The sequence below is a fragment of the Fukomys damarensis genome, unplaced genomic scaffold (genome assembly GCF_012274545.1).
Source record: "Fukomys damarensis isolate Sample0158 unplaced genomic scaffold, DMR_v1.0_HiC HiC_scaffold_39, whole genome shotgun sequence".
Taxonomy (NCBI): domain Eukaryota; kingdom Metazoa; phylum Chordata; class Mammalia; order Rodentia; family Bathyergidae; genus Fukomys; species Fukomys damarensis.
Genome location: NW_022900951.1, coordinates 87,614,091 through 87,631,424, shown reverse-complemented (window position 1 = coordinate 87,631,424; position 17,334 = coordinate 87,614,091). Strand labels below are relative to the sequence as shown.

Here is a 17,334-nt window from a genome sequence, read left to right as displayed (position 1 = left end):
ATTTTTGGGTCTACAGCTTTAATATACAGCCAAATTGAGGGGAGACAAAAACAAAATTGTTGAGGAGCAATAACCACTGAGATGCTAAATACTAACATTAACGCTGCTTTGGAGATTTCCACTGCAGCTTTATACAGGACATGCCCTGCTCTGCTCCTCCCTCCTTTCCTCCCCACTTCATTTATTGGCCACAAAGAACCTGGGGACTATGAGAACCATGCCAAAACCTTGTGAGAATTTGCAATAATTTGAAGCACTTAGAGCAGAGAGGAAGGAGTATTTGGCAATCTAGCCAAGGAGAATTGAAAAAATTATACAGAGAGGTTAGTTTTGCATTGCGTATCCAACATTCTTTCCTACAAGTTCAGCCTACACTTGTCCCCATTTCAAAATTATCCAACCTCCAAGAACAACTTGGAGAGAGAAGGAGACACACTATTTCTGAAGTGCATCCAGACACAATTTATGTGGCTTTGTCCTATGAAGTCTCGGCAAAACAATGTGTGACGTGGGCCTCCAGAGTTTGGGAATGACAACAAAAAAGTGAGATAAGCCAAGCAACAACTCTACTGCACACACATGAACCTGCTGCTGCAGTGCTATGACATCTCAAAGAAGCACTTTGATGCAAGCTTCTTTTGGGCCTGTGACGCACCTCTGGGAGCTTCCCTGGGCACATCTGTGAGCCATAGAGATCTGGCTGTAATGGACGTAAATAAAGAAAGAAAAGAAAGTTAAAACAGAATGTGGGACAACTTAGAAGGTGGGAGGAAATGAAACCAATGGGTCTGAATGGGGGGAAACCCTTTTAAAGTGGGGCAGTTATGAAAATAGGGCGGCATTAACTAAATCAGGGACTGGACAGGCTACAGGACAACAGCTTTAAGAGAACAGAGAAAATGACAATGTTCCAAGTTTGGATGTATAATTCCACTTTTGGCCAGATGCTTCCTCCATAAATAGGTAATAATAAGAATTACCATTAAATGATTAGAGAAATTACTAAAAGCAGAAACATGAATTTGGAGGGAAGAAGGATGGCATCATGAAAAGCTTTGACAATAATTTGTAAGTTGTTTTTATAACTGCGTGATCACAGGTAGCCAATGGCCCTGTGATGAACTTACAAATTTCAGTTCCCAATTCTGGTTAATCAATTTCAATTTCAAATTGCAAGAGACTATATGGCTAAAGCTCAAAGGACAGCTATGTGGCAATGCTCAATTTTTGTTCTGCCTTTTGTTGTTAAAGTCATGGCTGGCTTAGAGAAAACTAGGAAAGGGATGTTCCTCCACAGCCAGGCTCTATGTTTAAGTTTCTTATACATTTAGACCAGGGAAAGGGAAGCCATTTTATTTCAAAATATATATGAATAATTTCCATTTTAATGCTACAGTACCAAAATCTCATTTCCCACAAAATAAAGTCAGATATACGGTAAAAGTTTTGTCTAAATAAAGATATCTCAAATGCTACAGAAACATGCTTTGACCCAACTGGTTTTATTTAGGATATAGCTCCTTGATTCCTGGTATTTGGGTTACTCCAAGCACAGTGAAGCAACACTTTTACATGCATTCATCACGCAGTTTGATGCTAAAGCCTTAAGCCAAAAATTGGAATTCAGGAGCCCATGCATGATCCCAGTTCTTATTCTAAGTGCAATTAATAGCATTTGGTTAATACTGTACTGGCCAAAGGAGTTATTAAGTGTTATAAATCCAGGTATGCATTGCACATAACCACTAAAGCAGACTTCACTGGCATGATCATTACCATAATCATTATAATATTTGAAGCTATTATACATTCCCATGGCACTTTGAAACTTTTGTGATAAATAAACTTTTGGTTTGGGCTGTATCACGAGATAGCAGCAAAAATGTTGTCAATTGCAGAAGATCCTCCAGACAAGTATACTTACCACTTGACTACACAGCTGACATAATTTCTTTTTTTTTTTGAGACAAACTAGTTTATCAATGAAACCTGACAATCATATTTCAATTTATGCCACAAAGGCACATAACCAGAAAGCCATCTCATGACTCCAAATTGACACAGTAATCCCAACGTTAGACAGCTACTAGAGACCTGGGAGATTAAGCATCAGAAGCAGGAGCACATATCATTGCCTGACTATGTATAGGGTAACAAGTAGATATACATCAAGCTAGGGATTATCCATTGTAGCTCAGGAGAATGGCAGCATGATATAACAGGCCAAGCATTTATCTTATCATAAGAAATGATAATTTATATCACTCATACCATTTTTCCCTCTGATTGACTTGAAGCGACCGTCACAGGTCTAGAGGTCTGGAAAGGGGAGTTCTAAAGTATTTGGGACAAAAATGGCAATATAAAGGATAAGGACTTGTAATAAATTAGTACTGAAAATCTCACCTCCCGATGTAATTTTAGCTTTAAGGTCCAAGTATATGACCAGGTATACAACATTATACGGGCCAATTAGACAAAGAGTAATCACCAAACAAAACACGAAACCAGTTTCCAAAATTAAGAATAATAGAACCTTATATGACAACCGGCTAAGACAATTCAACAAATTGCTCAAACTTCAACCTCAACAATCACAGTAATCAAATTTAGTAATATCCCCCCAACACAAAATGACTTAATGATATGGTAGCAATTAGGACTAAATTCTGAATTCCGCCCAGAAAATGTGTTTTAAAAAGCTTATTGTCCTTTCATATTTTTAAGGTTAAAAACAATAGCATAGTATATGTAAATCATAGATTAAGATAGTAAAAAAGGCAGAATTTGGCTTCTTTAAAAATAATGTGTTGACAAGTAGTTACAAAAGATCAAGACAAAGTTCTTTAGGTTTCTAAATTTAGCCTCTATCCATTCATCCATCTATCTTAAATTTGTCAATGGACTGCTTCCAAACAACTGCTTTACTTCATATCGATTTGGAGGTGAGGCTTGTTTGGTTTGGTTGAGCAGTATCAAATTATATTTTTCATGACTGGAAAGACTGCCAACCATATATCTTACTCCATCCATGTCTAATTGATTCACTGGGTTCTAATAAACAACAAAGTGAAATGGCTGGTGCTGTAGACATCAAGGTAATGATGAGTCACTTTCCTTCATTTCCATTCAGAACCCAGGAAAAACAACAACAAAAAGACCCAAAGATAGACTGAATCATAAGATGCCAAGTAAGTTGGGAAATGTGGAAAGAATAAAAAAATTGAAAAAGAATCAGAATGTCACATAATATAACCAGTGAAGATTTTCAGATCAGAAAATAAAAAGGAAGAAAAAAGAGAACGAAAATGTGTAATGACAATAATAAATCATGAGACATGTAAAACAAAAGAGACACATAGGGGGAAAAAGGTAAAAACTGGTAACACAAAGTTCTTAAAAATAAAAAGACAAAAGTTATTAGACATAACTTCTATAAAGTTTAAAGGACTTTCCTGTTTCAATTTTCAGAAAAATACTTACAAATCTCTTTCTTTATGATATTTAAAAATATAAAATTTTTTACATTATAAAAATTACTTTCATCTAGTGGGGATGATGGTGGTAGTGAGAGCAGCATTACAATTTCTAAACGCAGCTAAGAGAATATTCTGACAATATAACAAAAGCTGAGCTCAAACTCAAGGGCATTGGAATAATGTCTCCAACTCTGATGATGAAACTGGTTAAATACTATCTCAATGTAACAGTGTGATTAATTCTTACATTCCCTTCTGCTCCCTACTGAGAATGCAGAAATAATATGCTCACACAACTTTAGGAGGTCCAGATATTTACCTTGTTTCCATATTATTCGTATTGTTTACTTCTAGAGTTAAACAATTAAGATAATTTGTCTAGCAACTTAGCTACATGGCTTGCTTCTTCAAATCAAATTGATTTGCTTCTTTTTTTCCCACTTAATCATATGACGCAGTCTGTTCACTAACCATCATTTTTGGAGGCAGGAAATTTATTCATTATCTATATTTCTCTCAGGCTTAATCGGGAATTGATGGCGATAGTCCTAGCAAAGATGTTTTTAAAACTCATTCAAAACTACTCATTATTTCAGAAAATACATTTTAATTAAACTCCTTAACAGCATAGAAAAAAAGAGTTGAGCTTCCTTGGGACATATTTCTAGCACCACTGTTTCCCTTTCCCATCTAAAAAAGGAAGTGCCTGATATTTTTTTAAAAAGGTATATATAAAATGGCATCATATATCTGAGATCTTGTATTATTTGAGCACTACAAATATACAAAGAGTGCCTTGAGCTATAGCAATGGTCTGTCCAAAGAATTCTTATTGGTATTTATGAATTACTCATATTATATATGTATCTGCAAAGTAAGCACTGAAACATACATGATATATCCATCAATATTTCTTCCAGAAATGTGGGGCTTGTTTTGGATGTCTACAAAATGCACCTATTAATAATCCTAAAAGCAAACTATGCTTTTGCAATCACATGGAAGCTCAGACCAATTTTACAGACATTTTTTGATTAGTGTGGTTTAGCCGATCTGGGTAATTCAGGTTCCAATGTAAAACCTGAATTATTCAGATAGATTGTCTTCACTGGCCAGTATGAGTAGATGACTCTCCGCTTTATTTCTCATAATGAAGAACAGGTTCAGGCAGGGTCTCCTTACCAGAACTCCATTTTCTGTGCCAGGGTAAATGAATATTTTCAATAAAGTTGAGGATGATAAAGTGATCATAAATTTTTGTTAAAATGGACAAAATAAAGTTGTGAATGTTGTTGCCACCTTCTATTTTCATCTGTGATTGTCTAGGCAGAGCCCATTTTGCTTGGGATTATCAAATTGAGTTTTGGATATTTTGGGACATGGTCATTCTTGCTTGAAACTGAGTTTCAGAAAGGAATTTTCTTATGGCTTACAAAATGAAATGAGGAGCTTACTTACAGTGAATTCCCCGGTGACTGCATCAAACCCCACATGAATCGTATGCTCAAAGTCTGAAGGAAGAGAGATCTCTGGGCGTTCTTTCTCTTTCTTCTTATTGGCTAAAGGCAAAATGTTAACATATATTTATTTGGATACAGTTTTTGCTTCCATAAGTTGTACAAGTAGGTTCATCCAAACAATTATAAAGTTGAAAGAAAATAGATTCCAAAAAAATTTTAGCAATACCTAACTCCAGAAAATTCAATTTTATTTGAAGAAATGGCTGAGTTTGATGAATAAGATTATGTCCAAATTATGTAAAAAAAATTTAAAATATAATTCAAACAAAACCCTTATTAGACTGAATTATATCCATTATCAATATAATGATAATGTAATCAACAAGTATCTGAGTACATTGTGTTTAACTGTCTTTGTTGGTTCAAAAACCATTTGCTAAATAAGACTAATCAAACTCAAGTAAAACTAATACAGTATTAGAAAGAATAGGAAAGAAAAAGTACTTCAGTTATCTAGAAAAGTGTTAGGATATTTTCCATGTCAACTGTAAATGAACATTAAGAAGTTGGAATGTCTTTAATTTACATGTTTATAACATGAAGCGTATCTTGGTCTTCTTTTTAACAAAGATAGTATTATAAATCAGTGATGTTATTCATCCTTCTTTATCTTTAAAACCATTTTTATTAATTTCTTGTCTAGAACTTTGCTGGTAAAAATATAGATTGGTGCTTTTTACTGAACTAATTTTATTAGTTTTTAGATGCCTCAGATCAGTTCTTTGGTCTACTCTAAGTTTATACCAATATTTATATTCTGTGATATTAGCTATTTGAAATTATTGCCCATTTCAAGTAGCAAATTTTTCATAGTGACATGGTTATGAACAAATGTTTTACTAGTTAATAAGTCAAAAGACTTTAAAGATACCATCCCTAAAGAAATTAAGTTAGGAAGCATAATGAAATTAATATATCTGGAAATAGTTCCCAGGAATACTCTAAAATGACATCTGATAGCTTCCATAAAAGGCATCAAATTTGAGAATATACCTCTGACAAGACTGTATTCCATAATGACAAATAATACTCTCTTTCCTAATACCAGGCAAGTCAAGATGAACCTGGCTTACCCAGATGAAACTAGATGTTTCTTTGGCCTGAATTGCAGGTAACATGGAATTAAATTCATACAGATTATGTATTTTACAAATTACTCATGAGAAATTTTAAATTAAAAATCTTTCATATTTATTATAAATTTTGGCCCTTATTTACACTTTCAGTTTCTCACACCAGAGAAACTATTTGGTATTTACACATGTATGTCCTATTTATTTCACTTACAAGCACGTCCACAATGTACTTCTATTTAGCTATAAATGTCTTTAGTTTATCATTCTTTGTGGCTGACTAGTACTCCATTTTGGAAAAAGAACCACATCCTTATCCAGTCGCTAGCTGATGGGTATTTGGGCCATTTCCAAGATTTAGCTATCACAAACTGGGCCACTATAGACAAGCATGCACATATCACTCTAGTATGATACTTTTAATTCTTTTGGGAAAGTACCCAACAGGGGAATGGCTGGGTCAAATGGGAACTCTAATCCTAGTTTTTTGAGGTATCTCCATACTGCTTTCCAAATACTACTCCTTTGACTTCTTTTCTCTTTGCACTCTCTCTCACAGTTGGGTATGTCTAGCCAGAGGACAGGGAAAACGTGCAGAAACATGGAAATTTAAGTAGTGGGTGGGACTATATAGGAGCAGAAAAGAGAAGTTGGGGACAAAGGGACAAGAATCATTGAAAGCCTTTGCCTGGCTATGGGCAACATTTAGGACTCATTTTTTTAAAAGTCCATGAATGTCATCTAACAACACAGCACTGATTATGATTTTATAGTAAGTCTACTTTATTGAGGATTATCCTAACAGTCAACTCAGAGCTTGCTATTGGTGTACCTAATTCCTCTGCATATTTGTACACTGCAGTTATCATTTGTACTTGTTCAACAATGACTTCTGTTTGTTCAGAAAAGCAAACAGAGCAACCAGCTTTTTGTGCTGTCACTTCACTGAAAGTGTCTTACTGAACCTCATAATCCTTGTTTTATTTTCTCTCCTCTCCTATCCATACAAGAAACAGCTAATTACCTCTATTTCCACTTTCTTGACCATTTCTAAGTTTCCTTCCTCCTTGGTAACCATTTTTTTCACTTTTCTTCTGCCATTCCTAGAGCAGTCTTTCTCTTTCTGCAATTCTTTCTCTATGTTCATTCCCCCTGAATTGAATCCACTCCCAGATATTAACTCATGTTAGCTAATTCCCTAATTTTGTTGGCAGGGGTGGATCCAGATGCTGTGGGACTAGGCACTGTATATAATTTGTGAGGAACCCTCCTTTTAAGTAAATACAACACGAAATTGCTAGGGGCCTTCCTAGGGCTTTGGAAGAGTTCCTGGCAAGTGAGTAACTCTAACAAAACAGCTTCATTAGCTTTATAATTACCAGATCTTGGTAATCTTTGGGGCCTGAAAATCTACTCTGAAAATTTTAGAAAAAAATCTGTAAAACTTCCACTCATAAAAGTTCAGTATTGAGGCTGGGGATTTAGATCAGTGGTGCCACTACCTGCCTCGCAAGCACAAGGACCTGAGTTTGATCCCAAGTACCAAAAAAAAAAAAATAAAAAAAAAAAAAAAAAAGAAAAAAAAAAAGAAAAAAAAAAGAAAATTAGTATACACATATACACAATTTTGCATATACTTTCAGAGGTTCATAATTCCCCTAGCTTAATCTATACCTCCAATTCTTATACTAGTATGAATTCATGCTTACTGTCAGCAAATAAACTCTTCTAACATAGCAGTATTAGCCACATACTTGTAATTTAGTAACTTAAATGTAAACACTCTACATGGGTTGAGTTATACACAGAATTGGCTTAATGGTATATCCCTAGAAGGCCAACAGATTTCTAGGCTTACCAGTCCAATCATGCCATTCTCTGCATTCAAGACCAAGTAAAGGAAACTCAGACTTGCACCCTTTAAGTGTTCCCTGTCTCAGTAAAATGACACGACTACCCATCTAGTTGAGAGGAATAAAGTCGTAGACTCTTCCTCCTTTGGGAAGTTTTAAACACTGAAGAGATTATGATCTTCCTCTCCAATGTGTAATTAAAATAAAACCTGACATTAAAGCATAAAAAGTATGAAAGTCCAAAAATGTTGATAGTTCTTTGATGACTGAATCATTGTAAAAGCTATGTATCCCAAAAGTTTTTGTAAATAGGGAAGGGAGGAGGGGGTGAAGGGAGGACAGAGGTATGGGGAAAAAATGAGGACCAAGACCTGTCATATAAAAGTACAAAAATCCCAATGATGAATGTAACTGTACTGTATGCCTAAAAAGTGCCAATAAACTCAATGAGGGAAAAAAATATGAGAAAATGAAATAATGGAAACAAAGTCTTAGTAAATAGGGGAGGGTGGAGGGGATGAAGGGAAGGCAGGGGTATGGGGAAAAATAAGAACCAAGACCTGTCATGTATAGGTACAAGATGATGAATGTAACTTTACTGTATACCTAAAATGTATCAAAAAACTCAATTAAAAAAACTATTAAGAGGAAAAAAAATATTCCATGCAATGGGGACCACAAAATAAGCAGGAGTAGTTATACTCTTTTCAGATAAAGTGGACTTCAAGCCAAAACTGATCTGAAGAGATAAAAAAGGGTCACTACATATTAGTTCAATCGAACAATTCAACAGAAAGAAATAACAATTATAAACATTTATGCACCAAACAATGGTGTATCCAACATCATAAAACAAAACCTAGTGGTCATAAAAGATTAGATAAACACCAACACAATTATAGTGAGAATCCACAATACCCCAAGGTCATAAATAGATCAACAAGGTAAAAAAAAAATCAACAAAGATATCTGAGTTGAACTAAAACTTCAAACAAATGGACTTAATGGATATCTATAGTATTCCACTCAACAACAGAATAGACACTGTTCTCAGCAGCACATGGAACTATCTCCAAAATGGACAATATATTATCCCATAAAGCAAGTTTAAGTAAATGCAGAGGAACTGAAATTATTCCAAGCATATTATCTCACCATAGTACAATAAAAGTGGAAATCGATGGCAAAAGAAATGCAAACATCTGGAAATTAAACAATACACTCTCAAATAATGAATGGGTCAGAGAAAAAAATCAAGGAAAAAAGTAGTTCCAAAAATGAAACAGTAGCACCAGTAAAACACAATAGAACCAACAGAACAAAATGAAAGTAATCCTAAAATGGAAGCTTTTATCTGTGAATACCCACATCAGAAAAAAACAGAGTGAGCACAAATAAATAACCTAATGATTTACCTCAAGGTCCTAGAAAAACAAGACCAATCCAAATATAAACCCAGTACAAGAAAGAAAATTATGAAGGTCAGTGCAGAAATTCATGAAATTGAGACAAAAACAATACAAAAAATCAGTATACTTAAGTGCTGGTTCTCTAAAAGAATAACCAAAATAGACAAACCTTTAGCCAATCTTACCCAAAAAGAATAAAGAATGCAATTAGAAATGAAAAAGGTGAAATCACAATGGACACCACCAAAATCTAGAACATTATCAGTAATTACTTTGAAAACCTGTACTCCAGTAACCCGGAGAGTCCAGAAGATATGGATAGATTCCTAGATAAATATGAATTGCCAATACTGATATAAGAAGATATAAAACCCTTAATAATCCAATAACATGCAATGAAACTGAAGAAGTAATAACAACAACAACAACAAAAACTACCAACTAAGAAAAGCCTAGGACCAGATGGATTTACAACTGAATTTTCCAAGAACTTTAGGGGGAAGATTTAATGCCAATACTCTCCAAAATCTTTAATGAAATTGAAAGGGAAGAAGTACCCCCAAAGTTATTCCTAGAAGAGAAAATTACTCTGATTCCAAAACCAGATAAGGACCTCCAAAAAGAGAAGCACGAGGCAATGTCTTTAATGAATATACATTCAGAAATCTATTAACAAAATACTGGCAAACAAAATGCAATATATCATCAAAAAGATTACACAGAATGACCAAGTAGACTACAGCTCAGGAATGCAAAGATCTTTCAACACACACAAATAAAAAATGTAATATATCACATAAAAAGAAGCAAAAAGAAAAAGATCACATGATCATCTCAATAGATGCAGGTAAAGCTTTTGACAAAACCCAACATAATTTCATGGTAAAAACCCACAAGAAAAATAGCTATCGAAGCATGCCTCAAAAAATTAGACAAAGCAATCTTAAAATTAATATTGAACCAGAAAAGGCCCAGGGTAGCAAAGGCAATCCTGAACAAGAAGAGCATAGCAGGAAGTATCACAACCGTAAACTTCAAGTTATATTACAAAGCTACAGTGAGAAAAAAACAGGAGCGTACTGGCACAAAAATAGACAGGTAGAACAATAGAATAGAATAGAAGATGCAGAAAAAAACCTCTGGCACATTCAGCCATCTGATCTTTGACAAATGAAGCCAAAAACATATTCTGGAGGAACTATAGCTCTTTAACAAATTGGTGCTGGGAAAACTGGTGATGCACTTGCAGAAGACTGAATCTAGACCTATATTCTCACCATTACTAAACTAAAATAAAAATGAATCAAAGATTCAAATGTTAAAACAGAAACATTTATTCTACAGAAAGAAAAATACATAAAACTCTTGAAGACGTTGGTGTAGGCAAGGAGTTTCTGAACCGAAACCAAAATACACAAGAAATAACAACAACAATAGACAAATGGGATCCTATCAGATTAAAAAGCTTGTGCAGAGCGAAGGAAACAACCAAGTGAAGAGACAACCTACAGAATGAGGGGAAAAACTGTCAGGTATTCCTCAAAGGACTAATATCTAAAAAATAAAGATCTCAAAAAATTTAGATGCTTCCAAATAAAAGATCCAATCAATGTAGGGAAGGTGGGATGGGTAGGGGAAGGGTGAAAAGGGAAAAGAAAAAATGTTAGAAAATGAAAAGATGGAAATAAAGCATTTGTAAATGGGGAGGGGAGGAGGGGGTGAAGGGAGGGCAGGGACAAGGGGAAAAAATGAGAACCAAGACCTGTCATGTAAAGGTACAAGATCCCAACGATGAATGTAACTGTACTGTATACCTAAAATGTATCAATTAATTCAATTAAAAAAGAAGATCCAATCAAGCATGAGCAACTGTAGGGCCAGGTATTTAGCTCAGTGTTTTTGCTATCTGCCTCGTAAGTGCAAGGACGCAAGTTCGATCCCTGGTACCAAAAAAAAAAAACCCCACAAAAAACAAAACAAACAAACAAACAAACAAAAAACAGAGCAACTGAAATTACTAGATACCTAAATGCATGAAAAAAGTTCAACACCTCTAGCCATCAGAGAAATGCAAATTAAGACAACACTGGCGTTTCAACTTACTCTTGAAAGGATGTCCACCATCATGAAGTCAAATAATAACAAATGCTATAATGGCTATGGGGACAAAGGTACCCTTCTACATTGTTGGTGAGACTGTAGACTAGTTCAACTACAATTTAATTTAGTATGGTCATTCCTTAACAAACTAAAACTAAATCTTTGAGGTATCTCCATACTTCTTTCCACAGTGGGTGCACCAGTCCACACTCCCACCATCAGTGGAGCAGGGTTCCTCTTTCCCTACAGCCCCGCCAGCATTTGCTATTGGTTGATTTTGTGATAGCAGCCATTCTTTCTGAAGTGAGATGGAATCTCAGCATTTTTTTCATTTGCATTTCTCGAATGACCAGTGGTGTCGAACATGTTTCCATACATTTGTTTGCTATTTTCACTTCTCTGTCTGAGAAATGTCTATTCATTTCAGGTGTTCATTTTTGGACTGGGTCTTTACATTTGGGAGGTCTGATTTTTTATGTTCTTTATTCTAGATAGCAGACCTTTGTCTGAGGAACAGCTGGTGAAAATTTTTCCCTACATTGTGATCTATTCCCGTGCTGGCTATCTTCCCTAAAGAATTAAAAGAACCATACCGTAGTGATATATGCTCACCCATGTTCATAGCAGCATAATTTGTAATAGCTAAAACTTGGAAGCAGCCCAACTGCCCATCAACAGGAGACTGGATAAAGAAAATGTGTATTTTTATAAAATGGATGCACACTGAGGCGATACTCTTAAGTGATATAAATAGGACACAAATGTGTAAATACTGAATAGGTTCTCTAGTGTGAGAAACTGAAAGTGTAAATAAGGATTAAAAGGTATAATATTACATAATGTGAAATAGGAAGAAAAGGGACAAAGAGGAAGGGGAAATGGAAGGGGTAGGGGGAAGGAAAAAATGGAATGGAATGAATATGAGAAAATGAAAAATAATGGAAACAGTCTTTGTAGATAGGGAGGGAGGGGTTGAAGGGAGGGCAGGGGAATGGGGAAAAAATAAGAACCAAGATTGATTATGTAAAGGTACAAATTTCCAACAACAAATGTCACTATATGGTATACATTAAATATACCAATAAAAATTAAAAAATAAAAATAAAAAAACTAAAACTAAAAATTCCATCTGACCCAGCTATTTTCACCTCCTAGATATCTTCCCAAGAGTTAAATACAACATATTACAGTGATACATGCATAGCCAGGTTTATAGTAGAACAATTCATTATAGCCAAATCTTAGAAGCAGCCTACAATGTCCATCTACAGATGAATGGATAAAGAAAATACTGTGTTTACACCCAATGTAGTACTATTCTGCCAGAATGAAGGATAAATATGAGTCATTTTTAGGACAATGGATGCACCTTGAGACCATGATGTTAAGAGAAATAAATCAGACACACAAGCTTCAATATCACATGATTTATCTTATATGAGAAACCTAAAATAATAATAAAATCCAAAATTATGGATAGATAATAGGAAATGGAGATAAGAGTTTTTGTAAAAGAGAAGAGGTCCAAGTGATGCAGGGAGTGGGGAGGAGAGAGGAAGAGGAGAGAAAAGGGAAGAAAAAAAGAATTAAGAAGTGTTATATATATGCACCAACTCTTCGTAATAAGTGTAATCATTGTGTACTACAAGCATTTACTAAATAAAAATAGAAATTTAAAAGAAAGCAAAATGAAGTAAGGGCTTTTCAGTTCTCATTTCCCAAACTACTGTAATGACCCTGTGAAATCACAAATACCCTCTTCCTTGGGCAAGGACCACTTTTCAGTTCTTATAACAGTTGTTGTCTCAGTCAAAATGACACACCATTAATTTTTGAAATCAACTCATCTCTACATTCTTTCATATAACTCTTTTGTAGAGTCTACGTCCATTTCTATCCTCCTCACAGACTGTTCTTTCCTATGGCTACAAGAACATTTCACAATACAAATATGATATCATTTATCTGCTGCAGTGTTCTCTCGCTCTCTTAAGAATCAATGTGAAGCTCTTCACCATCTTGTCTTGTACATAGCTTTAACACCCCTACCTTACCATTCTTTATACTAGATATTCAGAATTTCTTGCAGTTGCATTCAAACAAACCCAATTCACAGTGTGTTATGTGAACTGCTTTCACATAATGCTGCTCGTTCTACATGGAATGCCACTCATTCCTTACATGGCTACCTTTAGTCTTCCTTTTTTAGAGACTCACTTCATTCAGTTCTCCGGCCATCTCCTCCAAACAGCCTCCATAACTGCTCCCCACTTCACTGTCAGATGCCTCTTCTCAGTGCTCACTTCAGTTTTGAACTTATCACGCTAAACTCAAATCACTGTTAACTACGTCCCCTATGAGGCTATTGGTTCTTTTAAGGCAAAGATGGCACTTATTAAGCTCGGTACCCCCAACATAATACCAGATTCATTTAATGAATAAGCAAAGGAACAAATGAATGGATAACTGAATGACCTTCGTTATATGAAATGAGATCCAATATATGGAGACAGACGTGCTTATTTGCTGGGATGTGCTGTAATGTGTTCACGGATAAGGAGACAATGATTCAGGTCCAGGGTGATATGTTTTAGTTACTTTTGTAGTTGAAGTTGTTGGAGGCATTGTTTATATTTTTCCCCAACTGTCAGATGACTCTGCACTTATTCAGGCACATTGCTTCCAGGTACCACTTTGAAGCCAGAGGCATATATTGGCAATACAGCTAGGCAGGGCCCAAAGTACAGACAATTAACCAATTATCCCACAGATGATATTCCTAATGGTGCTATATTTGCCTTCTGAAAGCATTTTAGAAAACTGTCATCTGAGTCTTCCTTGTTGTAGGTATTCTACTCATCATTTTTCCCTAAGAAGCCTGAAAGTTTTGTTGGGCCTTCCTTCTTACATGTTTTCAGATGGTCACATCAGAATTATTTTGGGGACAACTCTCTAGCTCCTTGAAGACAGAGCATGCAGAAAAGAAAAGAAACGACAGAAGACAAACATAGAGAATGCTTCCCCAGGTAAATATAGCCTAAAAACAAAAAAGAAAAAAATGTGAGAGAATGAAAAGATGAAAATAAAGTGTTTGTAGATGGGGAAGGGAGGAGGGGGTGAAGGGAAGGCAGAGGTAAGGGGAAAAAATGAGAATCAAGACTTGTCAGGTAGAGGTACAAGATCCCAACAATGAATGTAACTGTACTGTATCCCTAAAATATACCAATAAACTCAATTAAAGCTGAAAAAAAAACAATAATCAAATAAGCAAAAAACAACTTTAAAAAGCAATGGAAAGCACTCAGAATGATGTGCTACATATGGTGCAATTTAAAAGGCAACATTTAAAGCCATGTTATTACAAAAAGCTAAAAGATAAATATAAAGCATATATTTAAAATGTGGAAAGAAATTTTCCAAAGAAAAATATATAGACTGCCTCATTCTCCAAGGCATAAATTTTATGACTGAGGCTTTAAGGAACAAATCCTGCTTGCTACTGTCTCAGCTCTTCCTTTGAAGCAGTCAGTGGATCAGTTAGCAAGTATACATTGAATTATGAATCGATGCGAAAACAGGTTATGTGACATGATTCACTAGGAAAATAAGTAATATTCTAAACTTACAAATTAAAAGGGGAAATAAGTTTAATAAACAAGAAATAGTAACCAACTCTACCATAACAAAGAAAAGTAGGTGCTAAGGTGGAAAGAATAGAGGACAAATGTCTGTCAAGAGAATAAAAAGATCAGAAATTTGTGGTAGGTAGAAATCAGGGCTTTCTGGATGAGGAAGGACTTGAAAGATTTGCCATAAGACTAGATATGTAGAAAAGGAAAAGGCATGTGGAGCAGAAAAGGCAGTACAAGCAGAAGCTTGGAAGTAGGGGTGCATATAAAAAATGGCTGAAAAATGAGAAAACAAGGATAAGTAGGGAATTGTCTTAATTGAAAATAGTAATAATGTGCTGAGACTACAAAAGAAACCATGAACAGAATTAAGAGACAACCTACAATGTGGGAAAAAATTCTTACCAGCTGCTCCTCTATATATCTAGAATATATAAAGAACTCAAAAAAATCAGACCCCCAAATATAAAGACCCCATTCAAAAATGGGCATCTGAAATGAACAGATATTTCTCAGACAAAGAAGTAAAAGTAACAAATAAATATATGACAAAATGTTCCACATCACTGGTGATTCGAGAAATGCAGATGAAAACAACACTGAGGTTCCACCTCACCCCAGAAAGAATGGTTGCTATCAAGAAATCACACAATAACAAATGTTGGCTGGGTTGTGGGGAGAAAGGAATCCTTCTCCATTGTTGGTGGGAGTGCAGACTGGTGCAACCACTGTGGAAATCAATATGGAGATACCTCAAAGAGCTAGGACTAGAGGTTCCATTTGACCCAGCCACCCCTCTGCTGGGTATCTTTTCACAAGAATGAAAAGAATCATATCACAGTGATATGTGCGCACCTATGTTTATAGAGGCACAGTTTGTAATAGCTAAAACTTGGAAACAGCCCATTTGCCCATCAGTTGGAAACTGGATAAAGTAGATGTGGTTTTTCTATAAAATGGAATACTACTCAGCCATAAAGAAGGATAAATTACAGTCATTCATAGGAAAATGGATGCCTATTGAGGATATACTCTTAAGTGAAATACATAAGTCACACGTGTAAATACCGAATAGTTTCTCTGGTGTGAACAGACTATAATAGTACATAAGATCCTAATGGGATAATTGACAATGTGAAATAAGAAGAAAAGGGCTAAAGGTGTAGGAGAAATGGGAAGGGTAGGGGAAAGGAAATGAGGGAAAAGAAAAAAATATGAGAAAATGATAAAAAATGGAAATAAAGTATTTGTAAATAGGGAAGGGGGGAGGGGGTGAAGGGAGGGCAGGGGTAAGGGGAAAAATGACAAACAAGACCTGTCATGTAAAGTTACAAGATACCAATGATGAATGTAACTGCACTGTATACCTAAAATGTACCAATAAACTCAATGAGGAAAAGAAAAAAAGAATGTGCTGAGAAAGGTAAGAAACAGATTTCCAGAAGACAAACAAGTTAGGTATGTGGTGCTGAGGTACACAAACCATAGTGAGGGCTTCATGACAGTTGCTGTCTCACTCATGCTAAAGAGAATGGATGAAATGAAAAAATCTACCTACTACTGCATCTGTTGCCTATAAGATAATTTACTGGGAATTTCCTTTAAACTGTGTCTGATGTATGTGTATGTGCAGGTCTAGGCATTTCCTATCATCTCTATGTATAGATGCATGTATTATTTCTTTAACCAGACTGAAAATTACCTAAGGATAAGGACCTTGCCTGAAATGTAGTAGTATCCCTCACAACATTCATTACAGCAATAGGCACAAAAGGAGCATGCCCAAATATTTCTGGGTGCAGGAAATAAGCAGTCAAAAATGCTTCAGATTCTGTTCTATATAAATGGATTTCTAAACTGAGACAGCTAAAAAATTAGATCTGTGCTAAAAGCCAGCATGGGGCTCAGATCTGTGTAGGCAGGGTACCTGTGCCTCGAATTTGTAGTTCTCTGATAAGTCCTCTGAAATAACGGATGTCTAATAAAGCATTTTCTAAGGAGACTTACACTGGAGTTGGTGGGGCTAAGGCTTTCTCAGGAGGTACCTGTATTCCACAAACCCCCTAGCTTGACACTAAATGCCTTCTTTTCTTTCCCTACCCTTTGTCCCACTTGTTCTACCTAGGTGCTCTATTGATTCAATGTTATGTGCTCCTGAAGCAAAATAACTTAGGCAGACATAGGGGCCATTTCTGGTACAGGTAGCAGGGATGACTGGATTCATGATCAATCACATGTAAAAGACAGTCTTTCATCTCTATATCCATATAT

The 17,334-nt window shown here is 35.4% G+C and overlaps 1 protein-coding gene across 7 annotated transcripts in view; it reads right to left on the bottom strand.

Moving 5' to 3' along the window:
- The window catches only part of Pak3 (p21 (RAC1) activated kinase 3), a 289,473-nt gene that overhangs the window by 72,601 nt on the left and 199,538 nt on the right, over positions 1 to 17,334 (bottom strand). For 5 of the 7 annotated variants that reach the window (XR_004515782.1, XR_004515783.1, XM_033760113.1 and 2 more), the window contains exons 4-6: positions 4,938 to 5,038; positions 2,272 to 2,334; positions 656 to 700 (exon numbers count right to left, since the gene is read on the bottom strand). Coding sequence is in view for 5 of the 7 variants with exons in the window: in XM_033760113.1 (XP_033616004.1) it covers positions 656 to 700; positions 2,272 to 2,334; positions 4,938 to 5,038 (209 nt within the window). In the remaining 2 variants the exon portion in view is untranslated. The remainder of the gene's footprint in view (positions 1 to 655; positions 701 to 2,271; positions 2,335 to 4,937; positions 5,039 to 17,334) is intronic. The other 2 variants (XM_010603079.2, XM_010603084.2) reach the window with 2 other exon arrangements.